Raw genomic sequence first — 24349 nt, 5'->3', positions numbered from 1 at the left:
AAAGCTGAAATTGGTTTTGAAAAGCTTTTTAGAAAAAAAGCTTTTTAGAAAAAAATCACTTTTGAGAAGCAAGCATATAGCTTTAATTCACTTAGGAACAATCTTACCTGGTTCTAGTGTGGAGTGGATTTGTGGTTTTTTTTTTTTTTCCCTTGGTACAAAAGCCTTGGTACACATTGAAGAAGATTCTTTTTTTCCTCCTCCTTTGAGTATTCAGCTTAGGAAAGGAGAAAACAGGTTTTTTTTCTGCATAGTAAGAACAGAAGATTAAACTCGGAGCTATAGGCATTATTGAGATAAACAGACCCTTTGTGACCTTGCATTTCATGTAAATGTCGAACTTTTAGGTTCTTTCCCATTCCCTAATAAATTTATTAAGTGAATCTCAAGTAAGTTGTGATTGCTGATTTTTTGTTTAGTTTTGATGCTGTAAATCTGAAGTGAGAGTAATTCTTTCCCCTTTAAATAATGCAACGGTTTTTAAATTTGTTGAATTTAAATAATTCAGCAAATAATGCTGAATATCCTGTAAACCAACTGGGTACTGACCTTCTCTGGAAGGTATGGGATAAAGTATGTAACCCTTCTGTTCAGGAACCCTTGAAATCAGGAATGCTGTAATGGCTGATCCTAAAAAGCCTCACAATTAAAACTAGTCATAAGAAACAGTAAATTGAAGCCATTTAAAAATATTCATGAGAATGACAAGTTTTGCCATTATATATATATATATGTATGTGTGTATATATATATATATATAAAATATATATAATGACTATAACTGATGGGGAATTTAGACTTGTAAATTTTTGTTTAACCATCAGGGTAAGTGATACGTCGTCTTATTTTCTGAATACTTCTTCTATTTCAGTGAGATATTAGGGTTTGATCATGTATATTCTTACACTTTCTGGATTGTTGTTTCTTGATGATGTTCTTTTAAGTAACACATTTTTTTTTTTTGCTGTTTTTTGAAATACCAGGAAATATACATTTTATTTGACCATCAATATAGAAATACCCTAATTACTTCAGTAGTGTGGCAAATGGAGGTAGTAATGTATTTGAGAGCAATGATTTGAACCTGAGATTCTAGTAAATGGTTTTAGGCAGGTGTTTCAGGCCATATTGCTTTGCTAGAATTTTAGCAAATTCTTTCAATTGAGCACGCAGAGTCTGTTAATTATTTATTTTAACTAAAGCAGCCTTAATCATGTATTTTTCTTCTGTGATTCTAAATGAAGCTTATTGTCATGCACTAGTTGTGGCTTAAATTTATAGATATTTAATTCTTGGATCTTCTAGATACCTGCCTTTAGATACTTCTGGAAAGCTGTGTTAGACAAGACCACATTAGAGGAACCCCAGGAAGAGATTAATGGTATTAGTAGGCTCTTGCTGCTACAGGGCAGGTTATTGCCAGAATCCAAATTTGCTGTGAAACAATTAGGTTAATTCCTGTCAAAAAAAAAACATTTGCAGAGTAAAGTTTGCAAATCCAAGTTGTAGTGTATATTGGTGTCCAGTTTCCACTGGACATCACTTTATATAAGTGGTAAGTTCCCCTTTTCCAGATTCTTCCTTCTGGTGCCATTTACCTGTTTCAGAGTGGGTCAGGTAGAGGCAAGATTACTATAACTTGCCCATGTCAGGAATCTGTAGAAACAAAAATAAATTCAAATGCCCATATACTGATGGTTGCAGCAGCCTTGAGCAATAAATTATAAGCTGTGAGTTTTATGATTGGTAATGATAGGATAAATCATAAACATGACTTCAATGTCTGTGTTTAATATTGTGCTGTTAAAGTGTGTTTTAGAATCTTGGACACCTCATTTATCTGTACTGGCAGGAGTGTGGACTTCCCTTGCTTAGCTACAAAAATATTGTTTCTCAGGTTTCGTTTAATTACACTGTGTGCAGTGCTTCCAAAACAAAAGGAATTTTTAAACTATAGGAGTGCAAATCCTAATCATACACTGCACAAGCTACTGTTTTGCTTTTGTTAATGATTTCATATTTAATTGGAAGACTTTGTAGTTAAGCTCTTATCAAGTTCCTGCAGAAATTACAACTTACTGCACCAATGGCATTGAAGGGCCTCTTTTTCACATTCATCTTGCCAGAGAATAAAATTGATCTTGATTGTTGGGGATGTGGTTGCCTAGTGCCCTTTGTTCATGATTGTTACATTTTTCCATTTGAAAGGCAGAAAAATAAGAAGTGGAAATCTGTCTAATACTGCATGCCTTATTAATATGCCTTGTTAGATGCAAAATACATTTTAGTATTCCAAAGTTAGAGTGGGGATGGCAATTTGCCATCAAGCTTCTTATTTTGTATTCCTGACCAAGAAACAAATAGAATTTTGATATTTACTGCCCTTTTGTGACAAACTGATGTCCCATCCAAACAGTCTTTGCTTCTCACCTGTGTGTTAAGCCTTTGTGTTCAGACTGACTGCCTTTGTGTTAAGGCTGCACTACCTCAAATCACATGCAAGACATACACAAATTTTTAAAAAGGAAAATTCTATCAAGAGTAGTGCATAAAGAGAAAAATAGGGGAAAGAATAAAGTAGCTTTGGCTGATCTTTGTGTTCTTCTTTGAGAGATAGAACTGGTTACAGCACTGTGACTCCTTTGCTGGAGGGAAGGTCAAGTGAAATATTCCAAAGGCACATTTGAAGATTAGTGACTAAGGAAATTATCCAGCACTCCTTTTAGGGAGAAGTTGTGAGATTATAACTGTGCTTGTGCCATTCACTGTTAAAAATGGCTTGTATGCCTTGGAGAATATAAACCACATAAAGTGCAGACACATAGCTAAACTATGTGAAGCATCTATGAGATTTTTGAAAATCATGTCTAGTTGGTTAATATTAATTACAGATCAATATTTTAATAGGGAGAAGTGCTGCACCAAGTGTTACTCCTTGCCCAGTGAGGGGTATGGATTGAAAATGGATTGAAATGAGGAGTAACGAAGATGAAAGGTCAGGCAGATCTGTGAGGCATGTGGGAGTGAGCCAGTATTGTACAGGAAGGTGGTGAAGGCATCTGGTGAGAGCTGAATTCATTAGGTGAGAACAGAGTCCCATATTTTGGGATGTGGAGGAAGGATGATTATTAGTTATTACATATTGAGGGTAAAAGAGAAGGGGTTAAATGATGAAAAAGGGTCACTTTCCACATTAAAAACAAGTTTTCATGTTTGACAGCCTAAAAAGCATTGCTATGTGAAAGCCACTTATGGGGAAAATACAGAGAAGATTATGGGTCATGTTCTTACACTTGATTAAAGCAAAAAAACAAAACCAACAAACAAAACCCTCCAAAAAGACCAAGGAAGAAACTGATAGAATCATGGAAATGTGTCCTTTTGAGCGAGACTGGATATTTACAGAAGGTGGAGAGTTGGTGAAAATACAAAAGATAATAACATATGATACAAATAATATAAGATGCATAAGATACAAATAATATACATAATAATATAAGATGCAAAAAGATAATAACAATAATGTAAAGTGAATGGAGTAGCTGAGTTTGCTGAAAGACATTGAGGCTTTAGAAAAGAAAGCAGCAATTTGACATGTCAAGTGTTCTGTGATACAGAAACAAATAAAAACCAAACCACTGCAGTGCTGTAAATGAAATATGGTAATAAGACTTAGTATTTTATTTGAAATATTAATTTCCTTTCCTATAGTAAATACATGTTGTGGTATTCTTCAATATTTGCCATGCTAGGCTGATGGCAATCTTCTTCCCAAGCTTCTGTTGGCTTAATTTTTTTTTTTTTTAATTTTTAGGTTTTCAAAAATCTCGGTACGGATGTGCTTAAATCTGCTTTTGAAGGTTACAACGCCTCTGTTTTTGCATATGGACAGACGGGGTCTGGCAAATCCTACACCATGATGGGAAATGCGGTATGTTGTGTTTGCTTGGAACTGTAGAATGCCAGCTTGGAAGGACCCTCAGGATCATTGTGTTGGTGTTCAGGAACACACATAATCACAGGATATGATTCCATGCAGGTGCTTTTATTGAGAGCTCTGGGAATCAGGGGTACAGACCCAAATCTGACTCAGACACGGCTTTTGAGCTGAACGTATTTTATATTCTATCGTTATATAACTTACATATTAATTATTAAATTTATATCGTTCTATTGTATACATTGACATGAGTTTCTCGTGATCTTTCTTAGGCTCCTGACCACAGTTTCTCATGATTATTCTTAAGATTAAACAGTAATTATATTTAATTACTAAACAATCATCCAATCTAACAATTATATAATTTATCATGTACTAGCTACACAGGTGCGGTTCTACCAAGGTACAAGGCCTTCATGTACCTAGGGTATTTATTTTTCCAGGGCCTACTAAGCTTAATTTTCCTTTTAACCCTAAATGTCCATGATTTTAAAACCCTTTTAGTATCAATTAGGTCCAACTTCTCTTGGTAAAAGCATGGTCATGACAAGATGGCCCAGCATCCTGTTCAGATGAATCTTAAAAGTGTTGATTGTTGGGAATCCACCACTCCCCTGGGGACATAATTCCAATCACCAATTGTTCTCATGGAAAACTTCCTCTTGTATCCAGTCCTATTCTCTGAAGGAGTAATTTGTATCTATTACCACTGTCTTTTGCATCCTTTACACTCCTTGTAAACAGGGGTCTCCACCTTCTCTGTAGGTACTTGATAAATACTGGAACATGGTTATATGGTCTCCTCTAAGTCTTTATTCTCAAGGCTGAACAAATTCAACTCTCTCTGCCTTTCTTCACGTGGCAGCTTTCCTTTGGTCATCCTTGTGGCCCTTATCTGGACCCTTTTCCAGCCTGTCCACATCTTTTTTGTATGGCAGAGGCCAAAACTGAATGCAGTATTCTAGATGTGACCTGACAAATGCTGAGCAGAGTGGAATAATGACTTTTTCCATCTCTGCCCTGGTTGCTATGATGCAGTCCAGCATCCTGTTGGCTTTCTTTGCCACACTGTTTGCTCATGTTGTGCTTGCTGTCCACAGGACCCCCAAGTCCCTTTCCACAGAGCTGCTCTCCAGCCTGATAGATCCCAGCCTTTGCTGCATCCTGCATTATGTTCTCTCATGTGTAAGGCCTTATATCTGTTGAACTTCATAAGGTTCTTGTTAGCCCACTATTCCAGTTTATCCAGGTCTTCCTTTGGGGTGGCTGTCCCTTCTAAAGCATCAATTTCCCCACTCAGTTTGGTGTCTTCATCAGACTTTGTTGTGGTACTCTTGGTCCCATTGTTCGGGTCACTTATGAAGAGTTAAACAGCTTTGGGCCCAATATTGATTCCTGGAGACCCCACTCATGACAGGTTTCCAGTTTTACAGGGAGCTGTTTGCCACCACCCTCTGAATGCAGCCTGTAAGCCTGTTCCCACCCACCACACAGACCCCTTGTGTAGCCCATAACACATTAGTTTCTTTAGCAGCAGGCTGTGGGAAACCACGCTGAAAGCCTTGGAGAATTCCAGGTAGACAATGTCCAGTTCCTGTGCCACATCGAGTGAGCAGGTGTATTTTTTTGTTGGAATGTATTAAAACTACATTGTTGCAGGAGCATGTTTTTATAAGATTTTTAATACTGCTTCTGTCTGTATGCTACTAACCCTTCCATGTATCACACCTTCTAAACAGTAATCTTTGTTCAGTAACAAAGCCAAAAATTTCTAATGTTACTCCTGATTTTTCTATGCCCAACTTGAGACAAAAAAAGGAGATACTGCTTTTGAGAAAATTAATGATCAGCTTTTTCTGAAGGTATATGTGTTTTAAACCTCTTTTGAAGACTCAGAAGATTAAAATAAGTCCTTAGAGAAGACTGTCAGGCAAGAAGCAGAAGTTGGGCATGACAGTAGTTAATCAAACCCTTAGGAGATTACACAGGAAATTTAATTTTAAGGATTATGTCATATTGAGCACTGCAGGAAGAGGAGGGTGTGATAGGAGATATTTAGCAGTTTGTGAATGAAGGATAGGAGTGGTTTCTTGCAGTTGCCTCTGTCCAAGGACAGAGAGAACCCACTAAACTTTTGGGAGTGGGGCAGTTTAGAAAGACTGACTGATGAGGCTTGTTTGCCAGGCAGCCTCTGCAGGTTTCATTCTTTAATCCTTGGGGAAAGAAATGTATTGTGTCTTCTCCCAGTATAAATGAAAAGAAGAATATTAACACCTTTCCTTTTTTTTGCATAGATCCCTCTTCTGAAATGTAATAAGATTGGGCTCTTTGCACCTCCTCTAGCTTAGGAGAGTAAATTAGCTGTAAATCTTTCTCTTTCAGTTGTTACAAAATGCATAGCTTTATATTTACCTCAATATCATGAGCAGAATAGACTTTTGTAACCAGAAAAGGTCTCACAACCTAGGTGTGGATTTCTATTTCAGAAATTTATAAAAGTGACAGTTTTATGAGACTGCCTCACTATATATAATGACTGTAATTATCAAAACAGTTTGTAAATGAATAGGTGCTGGAGTTTGTTTGACACTATTCAATAATAAAGGTCTAATCTTCTTGGCATGATACATAAATACTTTAATCTGGCTTTGTATAGAGTGCATATAAAATATACTCAGCTGGCAAATTAAATGCTTCAAAATTGATGGCCCTGTCAGGCCCTGTACAGTGCTATAAGAAAACTTGAATTGTAAGTAAGTATTCTTTCTTCCCTACTTCTATTTAAAAAACCTGGGTTCTGTTCTCATTTTGTTTTCAGTATTTGCTGTTCTTGGCTCTGGAAGACTTCTTCTGCAATTCTGTGTATAGCAATAATTTCAGGAAGTATGTGGGCCAGTTAGAATGTTGAGCAGAGATACTGAAATGAGCAGAGATCTATAAAACATGAGGAAATACAGACTTGGATATGCAGAGAAGGCAAGACTATGGGGGATTAAAAGTCTTCTAAGACCTGAAAGGCTGCTACAGAAAGCAAGAGAATAATTTGCTCCTTATGGTCAAAGTAGATGGGCAAAGCTCAGTACATTTAAATTGCAATAAGGATTTTACTGGTTAGATAGCACAGAAGAAGAACAGGCTTTTAATGAGAAAATTCAGCTTTTGAATGAGCTATCTATTTTGGTTCTTCTGATTTTCATGTCTGGAAACTCTGCAGTCCAGAAAAAAAAAATAGTCAAAGCTGTAGTTGATCCTGCCCTTCAGCTCTAGGGGGTGAAAAGGTGAAAGTGTTTAAATATAGTTTCCAGTAAAGAGTGTGGATTCTTTAAGATTAACGTTTTACCAGCATAATACTCTGGGAACTGTGTGTGCTTCCTTTCTCAATATTATATTGCTAAGGTTGAAATTACTCAATTACAGCTTGTACTTCCTATTTTAAGCCTCTCTCTGTGGTTGCTGGATTATGTCAGTCACTAATGATTTACCTAAAACTTTGTGATGGATCTTCCATGTTTTTTCCCCTAAGCTTTAATTAAAACTATTCAGGTATTTCCAAGCATAAGATGAAAGAAAAGTATTTTCCCTCTTCTGTTGTGTAAAAAAAAAAAAACAACCAAAATGTGTGTGGGAATTTCCAACAATGACCTATGGAATTTTACCTGGAAATAGATATTGATAATTGGCAGATGTTGGGAAAGGCTGCTCCTCTGTTTTCAGAGGCAAGTGTCTCAAAAAAAGCTGGATTAATCTGCAACTTTCTCCCTTAATCTAGGATTTCTTTTAGTTTTTTTAAACCCAAGGTGCGTCATGTGAAGAACTAGGAAAGACAGGAGCAGAGAACAGATTATTATTTCAAAGAATGAAGCTTTGTTTGAGAAGGATAGAGAGATTCTGATTAAGAGGAGGAAGAAGCTGGGAAAAGGCAAAATGGAGGGATAAAGTATAATTAAAAAAAAAAATAGAAGTGCCTGGATAATGAACTGGGAATTTTGTCTGGGCAAAGGAACGAGGAAGAGGAACTCAGAGGTGGCACCTGGAACAAGACTGCTGTGTCAGAGAATGCAGAGGGAAATGGAAAAATGAGGGCAGAGGGACCAGTGTGGGAGCAAAGTCGAGTAAGCTTGGGCAGAAAGGGTTGGATTTTGTAGGAGTCCAAATAGAAGAGAAGTCTTTGCCCATGGAACATTAGCTCTGGCAGAGTTTGGTGCAGGAGGAGTTCATTGGCTTTGTGTTTTCCTGTTGCCAGTTATTTGTAGAATCCCACCAGGCAAACTCTTAGGTGCCTGGAGTGTCTAGTCTGTGTTCACATTTGAATATGTGGTCTGGCTTGTCCTTATTTGCATCCTGCTTAATTACAAGGCCCCTGACTGTAGCCACAAGAGCATTTCTTGGTGCAGTGGTAAATAGTTAGCCCATCACATTGAATCTCTAACTTGTGTTTAGACTGGAAGGAAATTACAGCTGACAGATTGTTTTGTGAGCTGCTCCTGAGCCTGGAGCTCTTACCCCAAAGCTCATTTGTATGTTTACATCCTGTTCTGTTATTCCAGGGAGCCATGGCTCTGAGGAACTGCCATCTCCCTGAAGCAGTGAGGAGATGTCCTCAGCAGGAGTTGGTCACCTGCCTAATCATACTTGGTGGGAATGGGGCAGCTGGGATTATTCAAACTGTATTCAAATGTATTCCAGTAGCAAAGAAATGAAGCTGGTTGTACATTCCACACACAAAAGGGTTAAAGTGGCCAAATGACTGCAGTAAAATAAAGGGCAAGAGAGTGTTTGCTGAGAAGTTTTGATTTTTTCCCCTTTCTGGAGTCTTAAACTCTCCATTAATCATGTAGGGTTTTATTTTTCAAAATATAGTGTGCATGCATATATAATCTTGGAATTAAGAACTGTTGTTATTGCAGGGTGATGCAGGTTTGATACCTCGAATTTGTGAAGGATTATTCAGCAAAATAAGTGAAAAAACAAAGCGGAATGAGGCATCCTTTCGAACAGAAGTCAGGTAGGTCTTGGCATGTTAAGAGTTTACAGGTTATCAAATTTGTTCCAGTTACAAACAATCTGTTTCACTGTATTCTCTGGGAAAAGTGCATATTTTTCAAAAAGAACTTTTTATGCTTGGCCTCAGTCCTGCAATTGATTTTTGTTGGCACTTGTAGTCAAAATGAGCAGTACTTGTACCTTCAAGCCAAGAGCTGTGCATGCTGTGTCATTTATATGACAGTGCAAATGCCTTTGCTACTGGACAGCATCTTCCTTTTTTTTACCCTTTATTTCACACTAACATTAGGAGATCTTGCTCTTGCTCATGTCTGCTTTCTTTCCACTTTCTTCTTGCCTTTTTGGCTTTTTCCTTTATCACAGTACCTTGTAGTCGTTATTAGGCCAACTTTGGGTCTGTGTTTTTTCTCTTTTGCTTTCATACTTGTGTTAGTATGCCTTTCCTTTTATAAAAGACTCTTGAATCAGTCAGTGGCTTTCTGTTCTTTTTCTTTCAGTTATTTGGAAATTTATAATGAACGTGTGAGAGATCTTCTCCGACGGAAGTCGTCAAAAACAAATAATTTAAGAATACGGGAACATCCAAAAGAAGGGCCGTATGTTGAGGGTAAAAACACTTTAATTGTTTTACACTGCATATTTTATTACCTTTAAATGTTCTAAAATGTAGTATCTAATTGTATAGGGCATTTTATCTTTTAAAATATAAATTATGATGGATGCAGTGCCATACTTTGGTAAAAAGCATTGAAGGAATAGCTTCTGATTTTGCATTTCTACTTACTTTCCCAATCCAGAAATTATTACAGAGTTTTTTATCTGTAAATTTATAACACATTTTTGAGTAATGTTAAGAGATGCAATTGGTTTTAATAGTTTGTTGACTATAATTTATAAATCTAAGATATTTGGATGAAATGAAAACCTATTAGGATCTAATTGTCTTAATCTGTTCTCTACCAGGGAAGGTTTATGTCTCTTGTGGGAATATGCTCATGTTATTCCACTAAATAATTGAATAAGATTACATATTTTTTTCTTTTTTACTGTAAATGTGTAAATTGTCCAGTGTTCATATGAAGCCTCATTCCTTTCTTTAGGTGATAAACAAGTATGACGATGAACACTAATTGCAGCAATAGTTTGCAGTAATGAGGGTAATTTGAGTCTTTTTGTAAAGAAAATTAAGGACATATATGAGCATCCTGTAACACTCTGCTTTTCTTCAGACTTGTCTAAACATTTAGTCCAAAATTATACTGATGTGGAGGAACTTATGGATGCAGGAAATATAAACAGGACAACGGCTGCAACTGGAATGAATGATGTTAGTAGCAGGTCACATGCTATTTTCACAATCAACTTCACTCAGGTAACAAAACAAAACTCCTTTGTGAGATTGGACATGTTTCTTTAGAGCACAGTAATCTGTTTGTTTATATGTAGCAAACTCCTTTCCTAATGACTCCTGCTCTTTGTTGTTGTTTTTGGAGGCTTTTTAGAAAGCCCATGGATGACCTGCTAGATGAAGAGAACTTGGAGGTGGGGGAGAAATTGAGTGTAAATTTGTCTATGTGTGCTATAACTTACTGAAGCAATATATAAATATAAGACAAATATTATAAGCTTAATGAAATTAATGCAGCACATGGTCACTGCATCATGTAAATTACAACTCACAGTGTCATTGCTTGTCTGTAAATGACTAAAAAGTTGCAAATATTACAATTAAAAGAAATAATATGGGAGTTATGCAACCATTCATTATCAAATGTCTTTCAGTGGCGTCTCTAATACACCTGTCTTCTCAAGATCTCCTATTGTAAACAAGTTAAATTCAGTGATGTTGTGAAAAAGGCCACTACATTTTATTCAGTAAAAGTGCAGTATTTATTAGCTTAACGTGCTTTTCTTTGTTTTATTTTTTCTTTTCTTTAGGCTAAATTTGATTCTGAAATGCCTTGTGAAACAGTTAGCAAGATTCATTTGGTAGATCTTGCTGGAAGTGAGAGAGCAGATGCCACTGGTGCCACAGGGGTTAGATTAAAGGAAGGAGGGAATATTAACAAATCTCTAGTTACTCTGGGAAACGTAATTTCTGCCTTAGGTAAGTCTCTGGTTTTTGTGCTTGTCTGTCTTGAGGTGTTTTTAGTCATTAAATACCTTTGTTTACTTACACAAATAATGGCATATCACATTTTTGAAAATGAATGCAAAGATGTAATTTTAATCCTTTTTCTGTCTTCTCATCACAGCTGATTTATCTCAGGATGCAACAAATCCTCTTTCAAAGAAGAAACAAGTATTTGTGCCTTACAGGGACTCAGTGTTGACTTGGCTATTAAAAGATAGCCTAGGAGGAAACTCCAAAACTATAATGATTGCCAGTAAGTGTTTTTAATTTACTCTTTTTGAATTCTGAATAGTTCATGCTTAATAGGAGTGGATGTGAATATTTAGATTCCAGATGTTATGGCAGAACATGGTTTACACATATTGGTGATTTCTTTCTTTCTGAGCTTGCTGGTAACATTCTGTTTTTACTTACACTCTGCACAGCGTAATTAAAGCTTTGTACATCTGGTACTGGTGTGTGAATCAGTTGCTGTTCCAAGCTTGTTTTTTTTTTGTTAGTAGCAACCTGGTCTCTTTTGACATCCTGTGGGAAAGATGGTCACTTTTATCTAGCCTTCTAAAAGCACACAACATTTTAAGTTCTTGTCTAAGAAGTTTTTTACCCATAGGAAGGTCTGCAAGGATCACTTAGTTTAAAACCCTACCTATGTCATATGTATTGCAGGTTTGTCAAAAAATTGCAAAGGGAATTCCATTCCCAAAAAAACAAAGTGAAGCCAGAATGATGTTTAATGGGAGGTGAGGATTTTGGATGTTGGAAATCATAAGATGGTTTGGGTTGGAATGGACTTTAAAGATTGTTTAGCTCCATTCTTCCTGCCATGGACAGGGACACCTTTCACTGGACCAGTTTGCTCAGAGCTCCATCCACCCCAGCCTTGTTTTGCTGGTGGGCAGGGTCAGAGACACAGACACCAAATTAAAGAACTATATTTACTATAATGTAAAACTATAAATAATCACAAAAGGATAAGCTAAGCAAAGCACATAATAATTAGCTAAGAATTACAAAAAGATAAACTAAGAAGACTTAATCATTACTATGAAAGAATATAGAAAGAAACTACAAAATAAAAATACTACAAAATAAATTCTATAGTATAGAGAATATAGCCTACAGTGATTAAGAAAGATACATCACCAGGTTACCCTAATAAAGATGCATCATCCAAGTCTAAGAAACATCAGCTGTCACAGCAAAGGACTGGAGAGCCACACCTGGCAATTGGGAATCCACCTCAGGCCATGGGGCTCCCCCACTTCTCTATGACAGTGGCCCAGTTTTTATACTGTTGAATAAACAAGCAGATGTAATTTCTAATTTCATTCTCCTGTTGGCTTTCTCCCAAAACTTGGCTCAAGGAGGAACCAAAGGAGTTGTAGTTGATTGTATTACCCCTCCTAATAAGGCCAGATGTAGCCTTACCCAGTTTCTAGACATGCTTTGCCAATAAATGAACATATATATATAACAATACTCTCTTAATGACCAAATATATGTATAAAATTTGGTTGGAAGGTTCATTTTTATGTCAACTTTGTCTCAGGGCCTGTTGTTCAAGCCTTAGAACTTCATTGTTTCAGTGTCTCACCACCTTCTGGATAAAGAATTTTGTTCTAATATCTGATGTGAATCTCTCCAATTTTAGCTTAAAACAGCCCAGGATATGGCAAGCTTCCTGGGCCTTGAGCACAGACTGCTGGTTCACGTTCAGCCACCAAGAAGAACCCCTAATTTCTTTTCTGCAGGGCTGCTTGCAATGAGTCCTTTTCCCCAGTCTGTACTCTTATGTGGGATTGCCCTGACCCAGGTGCAGCACCTTGCACCTGGATTTATCAGCCCTCAATAGGTCCCTGTGGGCCCACTTGTCCAGGTACTGCTGCGTGTGAGGAGAGCAGCTCTGAAATTCCTTTCACTCTTTCCTGCTCAAGTGAAGTGGGGTTTTAGCTGTTACAATCCCCTTTAGGGAATGTGGGATAGCAGATAAAAGTATATTCATTTTTATCAGGTTCTGGTTCTTCAGAAACAGTCAAATTGTCTGGATAGCAGTTCCTTTGTTGTAGGATTTTGGGGATGTTTTTGGAATCCATGGCACTTATTTTCCTTAGGAGAGTCATAGTAGTGCCAATAGATGGTTGTGGACCAGACTCTGCTTTGGTTTTCTGGAAGTAAAGCTGTGCTGGCAACTTTCTTCTTGCTGCTTTCTTGCAGTTCCATGTTTTTAGTTTTTTTCTTTTTTCTTTTTTGAGAGAGGGATTGGGAAGAGAAGTTTTAGAAACACTGTGAGCTTTCAGTGCCTGTACTAATGATTACAGCACTCAGCTTCTTTTTCAGCTACTTCCTCAGCTATTAGTGATACTTCTAGGCTAGGCAGAGCCCTGATGGTTGATCTTTTCATCAGCAGTAACTCTCCTGGTAATGTGGTAGAATTCCCTAACAGCCCAGCAAGCTGTCCACATACATTTGTCCTGCCTTTTCTATAATTAAGCACAAAAAAATGCAGGAAGATTACTTTAAACTGTAGGAAAGGCTGTAGAAAAATATGTCTGGATATGATTTGTCATATTTCTGTAACATATTGTAACATCCTTCCAGAAAGAGAATAATTGAGTAGTGGAGAGGAAACAGTAGATAAAGCAGGGAAGTGAGAATTTGAGCTGGGGGAATTATAGTCTGCTTCAAAGTGCATCTCCTGTAACTCAGAGGGCCTGTATCACAAAAAAAAATATTATTGTTTTTGAGAGAATGAGAAAGGACAGATTATTTTAGTTGCTTAATTCGTTTTTCAGGTGTTTTCATTGTCTGATTCTCTGGATCTCTTGTTCAGTCTGATCATTAAGATTTCTGGATGGTTTTTTCTTCTGTATTTTCACTCATCTATTTGGATGGCCTAATTATCCTTTTAATTTGTAACACCATATATATTGTTAGGAAAATTAAGGGAAGGATAGCATTAGCACTTGAATTTAAATTGCATTGTTTTTCCTGGTTATGTTGCTTGAAAAATAATACTAATTTCTCTTGATGCATCAGATAGCTGACAGTTCTGTGTGCTGCCAGATGCCTGCAGCTCAGGAGAACAGCTGGGTTGTAAATTATAGAAGCTCTTCTCTTGTGTTGGTTCTCCTGTCTGGTTATTTTTTGTTTTAATGTTTAATTTCCCTACTGTGTTTTACCTGAAATGTCTTTTCTTTTCAGTGATTACATTGATACTTAAAAAATATTCACTGTTTTCCTGACTGATCTTGTAAAAAATTGCAAGCAAACCTGTGAAGTATTCATATAGGACATTTATGTTTACCAGGGAAATGTAAATGTTGAATAGATTGACAGCAAGATTTCTTTGCAACACTTGTTAGACCTGATTATCCTAATGCACTTATCTCATACAGTGTTTATTTATGCAAAGTTATAGTGACATGAAAGTGGTGAAGAGTTGGAACAAATTGTATCCATACTGGTAAATGATGTATTTCTCTCTCTTCACCCATACTTTAAAATATAAACTAACTTCAGTAAATGAAAATATGGTGCTAGATAAACTGCTTCTGATTTCATGTCCTTAGCTATTTCCCCTGCTGATGTCAATTATGGAGAAACTTTAAGTACACTTCGCTATGCAAATAGAGCCAAAAACATCATCAACAAGCCTACTATTAATGAGGATCCTAACGTCAAACTGATCCGTGAGCTGAGAGCTGAAATAGCCCGATTAAAAGCCCTGCTTGCTCAAGGGAATCAGGTTAGCTTTACTTGGAATTTATGTGTCATTTTCCTTGAGTTATAACATCTATTTCTAGAATGTAATTATCTTTCATTATATTGATTTGAGTAAACAAGGTCTGTGAGGCTACGAATGAATATTAGTTTCCTGATGGAGTAATTTTCCATATGGCCAGCAGATTAACTCTTTTAACATAAAGGGGGGGAAAATTGTCTTCCCAAAGCTTTTAGGTTTCTCATAATACAATCTGAGCTGGACTGTAGTGTGCTGTGGAACAGGTAGTCAACACAGCATAAGGAGACTGAGAGGAGCACACCTTCTGGGTCTATCCTGATGGACTGAAGAGGTACTTTGTGTAGTATCTCAAAAGAAGTAGAAGGTTTAAAGTATTCAAGATGCATAAATATAAAAATGTGGAGTATGAATGAATTGAAACAATACTTTTTGTTTGTGTTTGGCTATGCAGTGCATTAGAAGACACCTAGCATTCTAAATATGTAAAAATATTTTCAGTAGTAATGTAAGAAAACAAAAATGCTCTGCTTCACTTTTGCATGATTCTCTTTCTTGTTTGGTCAGTGTGATCTGCTGGAAACACAGTCACTGCACAGGCTCAGTTAAGTTTAGTTTCTCATGTGTTCCCAGGGTGATCAAATCAAAGTAACAATAAAGAATATCCAATTGGTTCAGGCCAGTTGTCTCTTCTACATAATGTCATTCAGATCTGCTAGATTTCATACTTGAGCAAATATAGTTTGGAAGTATTTGAAGTACTACTTTAGATTTGTTTCTAGAACTATGTAATTCTGTTTTAGATGATCTGTACAATGTGAAATGTCAGCTCAACATGGACCATTGTTAGTAGAAGGTAGACTTCAGCTGGATTTCATGCTATAAAAAATTTGCTGAAGAAGGGGATGGGAACCACTGTTGGAAGCAGAAATGGCTATTGTACATGATTGAAGCAGAGAGCTCTGCTTTGTTACAGTTTAAAAACTCTTTATGGGGTTGAATTACTTCTGTTTTTTTCATATTTTTTAGGAGGGGAAAACTAATTATTTTCAAATGATGGTTTGATTTAGAGTCAGCATAGTAGGTGTAACTTGGACCCCCTTGAAGTTTGAATGCTTTGACCTAGTTTCAAGCTGTAAAATAGTGGTTATTGCAAAATAAATCTGGTTCAGTGGTAGGATGTGGTAGATGGCTGTGTGGGAGACAATAAAGAACTTTAGTTTATCGAATCTGTGATGGTTGGTAAAACAGCAGGTGGTGTATTACAGTAATATAAATCTCAGTATAATTTATTTCCTGTTTTCCTTTGTATCACCAGAACACTGTATTGCAAATGCTTCTGTAGATCTGAAGATACTGTTTACCAAAATATGGTTCTGGATTCAGTGTAGAAGGTCACATACAATGAGTACTGCCTGTGTATTTGTGTTGTTTAGTAATTTTCCTCTTCTAAGGCTAGTTATGTTAAGATATAGTTATTAAGGCAGTATACATACTAAGGCAAAATGGATAACTATTCATTCATAATAACATTTCATGTTTTTTAAAAATATAAAGAAAGCTGTATTAGGAGTTACTTGTTATAAATGTGTCTGGGTTCCCTGTGTCTGGCCATCTGTATGTCGTGAGTGAAAACAGTATTCTCAAGCCAATTTGTATTTGAATACATGCCTTGACAGGATTTTGATTTTTCTGTTTACAGTAATATAAGATAAAATGATATATGTTAAAGTTCAAGTTATATATATTAAAGTACGCTAAAGACTCAGAAAACTTGAACAATTGCATTTCATTTGGTTCTCCCAGAAATTGTGACTGTTTTATTTTTGAATTAATGTTTACTGTTCATGGTTTTAGATTGCACTCTTGGATTCTCCGACAGCTTTAAGTATGGAAGAAAAGCTTCAACAGAATGAAGCAAGGGTGAGTTATAATTTCATAAAGCAGTTTTTAAACATCAAAGAAAGGTAGGTGGTCTGCATGCAGGAGTAGTTGTAGTTTTCAAGTTTTTTTTTTTTTGATGCATAACTAAATTTTTTTGAACCAGTAGCATGCCTTGATGCTTTAAAAAAAACAAAAGTAGGTGTGTGAATTAGTAATATTGTTATCCTACTAATATAGCATTGTAACTAAGAACAAAATATATATTTTATACTTATGTAGCAGTTCTGTTTATGAAAATGAAATGAAAAGACTTGTTCCCTGACCAGCTTGCCTTACTAAAAAAGTATGTAAGTAGACTAGAGGGGAAAAGTCACTTAAATCACTGTAATAAGTAGGAGGTAATCAAAATAACAAAATACTCAGTGTGTAGAAAAATCAGTGAAAGATTATGGGGAGAATGGTCACCTCTTCTATGCTTTGAAGTAATTTATAACTTGTGGTGTGGGGTAGGTTTTTAGAAATTTTCAATATTTAAGTCTGGTGTGTACAAATATATTAAGTGCCTAATTAGCTGTCATTTCAGAGGAAGTTCTTAGGTCTAGGTGTACTTCACAGTGTGCTTCTCACCAAGTTTTTTCAAATGTAGAGGCTGCAAATAATTTCCAGGCAGTTCGGATAACTCACAGCATCCAGAAGAATCTAGCTAAAATGGTACTGTCATTTCTCTAACTAGCAATCTTTCATTCTTTATTGTATCATTCTGTGTTAATTCTTTCCTGTGTGTTAGCTTGCTTTGAAAGCTGTTGCAAATTGGTTCAAAAAAAAAGAGTAAAAGTCATACTTTGGAAGAGGCAAGAGGGAAATATTTGGAATTATTCAAATACATGGCAGCAAATATTCAGTTCTGAATACTGCCAAAAGATGCCAATCAAATGTAGATATGATACCTTTAAAAAAACCAGCTCTTTACCTGGTTTAAATGGTTGGGTTTACACTGGTACTGCTTCGACCTTTAGAATTAGAAAACTTATGTATTGCTTTGAAAATCCTGTTTTATTTATATCCTTAGTCTTTTTGAGTACAAACAAAAAGCTTTTATCTAAGAGGAGCTCAGTAATGTAAATTGCTGATGGTAGGCTATTTAGAATATGTTATTCATGTTCTGACAGTAACCATTGATTATTGTGCTCAGAAGTGTTGGCCCTGCTGTCTGGGGTGTTTATCAAGTGTATTTTATTACCTTTATCAGCCTTGTTAAAAGGTTATGTGATTACTATTCATGATAATTACAACAGACATAATTACTGAAAATTCTTGGTAGATGTTGCAGTGGTTATAGCTTTTTTATAATTGAATGAGTGTAAAAACTAGTTTGTTTGTATAGATTTAAAGACTTTATCACCATATTTATATTGCCTGACAAGTATATGGTGACTTTCTTTAATGAGTTGATTTTCCTTATATAGGAATAATTTGGAGTAGTTTAATTTAAAAATGTTTCATTTAAAAGACTTAATTAAAAATGAAATGAAGTGTTTCTGAGCAATACAAATTGTTCAGCTAAACATGAGTGAGCATGTGCCCAGGTGGCCAAGAAAGCCAGTGGCACCTGCCCTGAGTTTGGATAACTCACAGCATCCAGAAGAATCTAGTATAATGGTACTGTCATTCCTCTGACTAGCAATCTTTCATTCTTTATTGTATCATTCTGTGTTAATTCTTTCCTGTGTTTTGAAAGCTGTTGCCAGTTGGTTCAAAAATTGGTTAATTCTTTCAGCAGTAGTGTGGCCAGCAGGATCAGGGAAGTGATTGTTCCCCTGTAGTTGGCACTGGTGGGGCCACACCTCGAGTGCTGTGTTCAGTTCTGGTCTCCTCCTTGCAAGAAGGGCACTGAGGTGCTGAAATGAGTGCAGAGGACAGTGAGAGCTGGGGAAGTATCTGGAGCACAAGTGTGAGGCAGGAATGGCTGAGGGAGCTGTGGTTGTTTACCCTGGAAAAGGGAGGCTCAGGGGTAACCTCACCTTCTACAACCACCTGAAAGGAGGCTGTAGCCAGGTGGGGCTCAGTTTTCTCCCAGGGAAAAAAACTATAGGACTAAAGGAAATGGCCTCAAGTTGCTTCAGGGGATGTTTAGATTGGATATTAGGAAAAATTCCTTAATGGAAAGGGTTATCAAGCACTGGAAAAAGCTGCCCAGGGAAATGATTGATTCACCAACTCTAGAGATGTTTAAAAGACCTATAAATGTGGCCCTTCAGAGGGATGTGGCAGTGCTGGGTTAACAGTTGGACTTGATGATCTTAAGGTCTTTTCCAACCTAAATGATTTTATGCCCAGCACTCTCCCTGTCTGTAATGCCTTTGCAAGCATCTTCTCACTTGTGTGCTGATGACAGTGAAGTGGGTAGTTGCTGAGTTGCAGCAAACTTTGCTCTGGTTCTCTCCTGAAGCCTGCTGGTCTGCCTCCCCCTCTGCATGCCATCCTCTGGAGGGGTTTTTTGCCTTACCATGCCTACCTGTGCCATGGGAAAGGAGCTGTCCTGTTATAGCTCAGGGATCAGTCTGTGGCAGTCAACTTCGTAGGATTAAAGCACTTTATGAAACTATTTGAAGGTAGACAATTATTTAAAGCAATTATCCCAGACTTTCCTTTCATTTTACAGTGTAAATAAGAATTTTGTATTTTGAGGGAGAAATACTGTAGGAATGGCAATTCTTGCAGGAGCATCAGTACTCTTTTAAATGCTTAAGTACTAAACTTCACAAAGAATTACACAGATACTTAGTACTTCTTTGAGAATGCATTTATCAAGAAATTTGGAAAAGATGTGATTTTCTTCAAAATTTGTTTTCTTTCATAGGTACAAGAACTGACCAAAGAGTGGACTAACAAATGGAATGAAACTCAAGATATTCTGAAAGTAAGGCAAATAAATAAATTTTCCTCTTGGCATTTGACCTAGCCTTAGTATTTTCCTTAAAAAAAAATTACGTTTCTAATAATCTTCTTTTGCTCGGCTCCTTGTGTTATTTACCATAGTGAGCCCACAGTGCAAAACAATTTCTCTCTAAGAAATCTTTAAATTGCTGAATGGTTTTATTGAATTACAAATGCAGAAAGCCTGGGCCAAGGACAAATGGATCCCTCATAGCCTTGGCATTTCTGTGGTATCACAAGACCTGTGAATAATCACTTCTTATCTCACACTGGATATCTCAGTGGATATGGATTTTCCATTGTCCTGGTGGGATTTTATATTGGTATTTGGTGCATTAAGGTGGCTGGCTGAGGTTATATTTTAATGGGCTACTTGATGATTCCATGCATTTGTACAAGCACATGTGTGCGTGCACACATACACAGAGTAATAATTCCCACAAGTTGTTTTTTAACATGTTAACTAATATTTGTGTTGCCAGATGTTTTAACTGTTCTGTTAAATAAAAATTTTGAAAATTAAGCTTAAGCTTTCAGGATTTGCTGAACATAACTTTTTTGTAGTGCAATTCAAGCCAGCATTTAGAAGTAATTTTTTTAATTCTCCGTATCGCTGATCTCAAACTTGATTTTTCTTGTATCACTTTTTGGTTTCTTAAATTTTTTTCTTCAAGTCCATCACTGTCTTTGATCTGACTTCCACATGAGTTTAATGGCTCTGTGCTTAAAAATAAAAGTAAATAATGTATAGCACAGAAAATGGAGCAGGGTAGGCATGAAAGAATGGACTGTTTAATGTCTATCTAGATACTGAACTGGGAATTATCAATTTCATATTCATCAGAGACGTCTTGCCTACATCTTTATGTTATTTTGGTTTTTTGAAGCATCTATACATACATAAAACGTTGTTAATTCTCTCTTTATTCACGTGTAGCTTGGGAAATCCATTGTCACATGCAGCATTTGTGAATTTTGGTCAATTGTGGAAGTGAACATTATGTTGCATATGGGAAATTTTCAAAGCTCCATGTTGGAAATGCACTGATTCACATAAAATATAGAATCAGTGGAGGTGTTCACTGAACAATACATATAAACAAGGGAAAGCTGCGTTTGTTAAATACTTGAATCTAAAGGACTTAAACACAGAAGCTGTAATTTCTGATTTTCTAGTACTGACCTTTCTTAGCATGATTCTTGCAGCTTCTGTATGAACTGCACTCTCATAGGATGATATTTGGGTGTATGAATATACCTTATATTCCACTTCTGGGTTAAAGGCAGTTGATTAAACTTTCATTGTCCCAAACACCCTGAAAATCTGCAAAAGATTTCTTAGTTGTACTGTTCTATTTTACACTCTTTCACTGAAGTGATCCATATTTTTATTCACTTCTTGTTTAATGATTCATGAAATCACTGACAGCATATGAGTGGGAAAGAGCTTTTTGGAAGTTTGCCAGGCTGACTCACCAGAAAGCAGATTTTAAACTTCAGAGAGCAGTGGTGTTTTTTGTTATGGATTATCTGTGAGTTCACTGGGGTTTTGTTTTGTCATTTACGTCCCTCCCTTGCACACAGAGACTGTACATGTTGTAATTTGTAAAAACAGATTGGCTTGGCACTATGAGACACCACTATGAGAGTGGTGTCTTCCACTAGATCAACAGATAATTGCTGGAAAAAGTTACCTGGCTTTCAGTGAATACAGTGCTGACAAATAAATGGTGTTTTGCAAGGGAGAGGTTTCTTAGTTTTTTTTTAGCCTTGCCAGTTATTTTGAACCTTGGTTAAAATTAGACCAGCAGCATCTAAATGCTACCTTGAAAATAATTCATAGAGAATGGAAAATACTCTCCAGCTAGAAAGTACTGAGGAACAGAAAAATCCATGTGAAGGCAGGTTTTTGATAAAAAGTATTTGACAGCCTAAAATTCAATTTTGCTAGTCAGCACAGTACCATATGTGCATCTGACATGTGCATCCCAGTATTCTTCTTTATTTCTGTTGGTGGCTTTTATCCCCTTTGACATTTGTGTATAGTTAACCTGAAGTTACTTTTTTTCCATCTTTAGACTGAGTATGTTGAACTATCCTATCTGCAAATGTGAGTTTTGGAGTTGGGGTAGTGTGCAGTGGCTGAATGCCACTATCAGCTCTGAAAATATTGTAAAATCTTTCATTCTGTTGATGATAGATTGGACATATCTTGGGCTGGTGGTGGTGGCACTGATAGTGTGTTCTTTTTCCTTTGTGCTTTTGGAAGAATCCTTTTGGAGGGTGGCTGTGGGTGGCTTCCTCTGGAGTCTGAATTATTGTCAACTCACACCTAAAGCCAAAATCTTCTCATTTTTCGTATTCAAGGCTTAGGACACTGCATACATCAGGGTTTAAATTTGTGCTGATTCTATATGAAGGATTCTTTGTTGTGTAGTGTGGCAGGTTCTTGCTGTTGATCTGCCTGAAGTGCCAAGTGTTGTTTCTAGTAGTGATGTTTGTTTTCATACTTGATTTTCTCACTGTAATACAAACTGACACCTTACTTAGTATTACAGTCTGTCAACTGTCCTTGTTTTTAAGAAAAGCAAAGATATTTGAATGCTTAATAAATTTAATAAATATGTGGATGATGCTTCATCATTGGATAAAATACTGCATCAGAGCCCAGAGTGATAGTGTTTGGTTTAAAGTCCACAGGCTTTGGGTTATTTCTTTAAATATCACCAAAGGATTGCACCTTACAGAACTGTGTTGCTTCACATTGCTTCTCTTCAGATGTCTTACAACCTCAGCACTTAACTGAAGCATTTAGCTTTCATCCCAAGCTCATTGGATTTTTGTGTGAATTTTTTTTGCCTTCTTCTAATGTTCTTTCATATACATTCCCAAAAAGAAGAGGAGGAGGGAAGAAATCCTGTTTGCTTTTTTCCTTAGTTTAGGCCTTTTTGTACTGTTCTGCTCAAGATCTAAGATGTTAGGGTAACCTATCCAACTTTTGATTTTTTCTCTCAATTGGTAATTGAATGAATTGGTACGAAACTTCTTTTGATGTGGCTGCTTTATTTGACTGCATATGTTGTCATTCTCCTAGAGATCTTTTATATTTAGTGTCACCTTTTTTTGTCATCCTTTGTGCATTTCAATTTTTTTCTCTAACCTTTAGCAGCGTATAGAAGAATCTTTTTAAAATGTGTGCTCCATTATATAATTTTTTGCTGGTTTTTTCGTCCCAAATTTCTTTTAAATTTCTCTCCCTGATTCTGTTTGTGTAGAAATTGGCATGGCTTTGTTGCCTTTTTAATATATGTCATTTGTAGCTAGTGTAAAGATATTTAAATGCTCTTTTATAATTATTTTTATCTTGAAGTAGATTTAAAGTTCCCTTTTATTTGCTTATCCTGTTGTTTGATTCTAACCATGTCATTAGCTTTGTGTGTTGGTGGTGAGCCAGTGTCAAAGGATGTAGAGGGATCTGTTATCAGAGTCTATTAAAGAAGGGATTTTTTTGTGCATATGTCTAATTTGTGTGATCAATAGTTTAACTAGTCACTACTTCAGCTGGCTTTATCCTGTTGGATTTAGTGACACCACCTCACTTGCATCAATAATTCTGCTGCAGCACTTTACCACATGGTGTGCAGATATGTTACTGAACACTGTTGATGATTTATTTGATTATTCTTTTTCTTTTTTGTGCTGTTTGGTTGACTGCTGCTTAATAGTGCATATTTATGTCTTAACAATGGTTGTTAATACATGAGGAAGAAAACTGTATGTAAACTGCTTATCTTCAAACATTAACATCTACTGTTTGTTTATATCATGCCTCTTTTTGGGGAAAATGATATACCCTTGACTTACCATGATGAATAAATACAGATTGATACAAATTTTGGTGGACATAGTTATCCAAGCAGGGGAATTTTCTTTCTTTGGGAATCTTGACTATATGCAGCAAAGACACTAGGAGACCAAAACTCAGAGCAGTGGTGTTGCTCATTAGGAGGTGTAGATTAGGATGACACAGGCAAATATATTTTATTTTAACAATTTGCTTTCCATGGTGGCTTGCATACCGTAGTGAACTCGGTCAAGAGCAGTTTGTTGTGTTCTATATAAATGTTGCATTTGTCTACATTTATTTTCATAGCCAGATAATCTTGAGACCACATTTGCTGAATGGTATTAAAACACTGTTGTCTGAGTTTTTCTGCCTGAACTGCTGGGCATACATCACAATTTTGCTCTTTTATGCCTTGTTGTTACTACCTATTAACTGTGACCCACTTGTCTGGTTTTCCTCTTCTCATTTGTGTTATGTTCTACTCCAGTATGTTGCCCTTTGATGAGCATTTTTTTTTCCTTCATTCTTTCATATCATTGCTTTAACAAGCTCAGTCCTCAGGTGAGAAGTGCTCTCAATTAGCACCTTCTGCTTTCACCTAAAATTCTAGTGGCTCCTTCCACTTTTGATGGCAGCAGGGGAAAGGAGTTACAGAGCCTCTTGGGCTCCTGAAAAACAAGCTCTAGGACTTCTAAAAAGTAAATAGACTTTAATCCTGCCCTTAAGAAGTGCATGTGAAGTTTCAAGACCTCTGCTCACATACCTGTGGAGAACAGGTTCTAAAATTGGTTGTATTTACAGGTCAGATGAAAAAAATGGTGTTATAAGACTGATGTGTATTTGCAGCTTTGGCATATGTATTTA

General features: G+C 36.4%; 1 protein-coding gene across 7 annotated transcripts in view; it reads left to right on the top strand.

Moving 5' to 3' along the window:
• Positions 1-24349, top strand: part of KIF16B (kinesin family member 16B) — a 134480-nt gene that overhangs the window by 16046 nt on the left and 94085 nt on the right. For all 7 annotated transcript variants that reach the window (XR_012055352.1, XM_041715455.2, XM_041715454.2 and 4 more), the window contains exons 4-12: positions 3815-3931; positions 8848-8945; positions 9442-9551; positions 10174-10316; positions 10883-11051; positions 11200-11331; positions 14648-14823; positions 16675-16740; positions 19562-19621. Coding sequence is in view for 6 of the 7 variants with exons in the window: in XM_041715455.2 (XP_041571389.2) it covers positions 3815-3931; positions 8848-8945; positions 9442-9551; positions 10174-10316; positions 10883-11051; positions 11200-11331; positions 14648-14823; positions 16675-16740; positions 19562-19621 (1071 nt within the window). In the remaining variant the exon portion in view is untranslated. The remainder of the gene's footprint in view (positions 1-3814; positions 3932-8847; positions 8946-9441; positions 9552-10173; positions 10317-10882; positions 11052-11199; positions 11332-14647; positions 14824-16674; positions 16741-19561; positions 19622-24349) is intronic.

Source organism: Taeniopygia guttata, chromosome 3 (genome assembly GCF_048771995.1).
Source record: "Taeniopygia guttata chromosome 3, bTaeGut7.mat, whole genome shotgun sequence".
Lineage (NCBI taxonomy): Eukaryota > Metazoa > Chordata > Aves > Passeriformes > Estrildidae > Taeniopygia > Taeniopygia guttata.
This window is presented reverse-complemented; position numbering and strand designations above follow the sequence as displayed.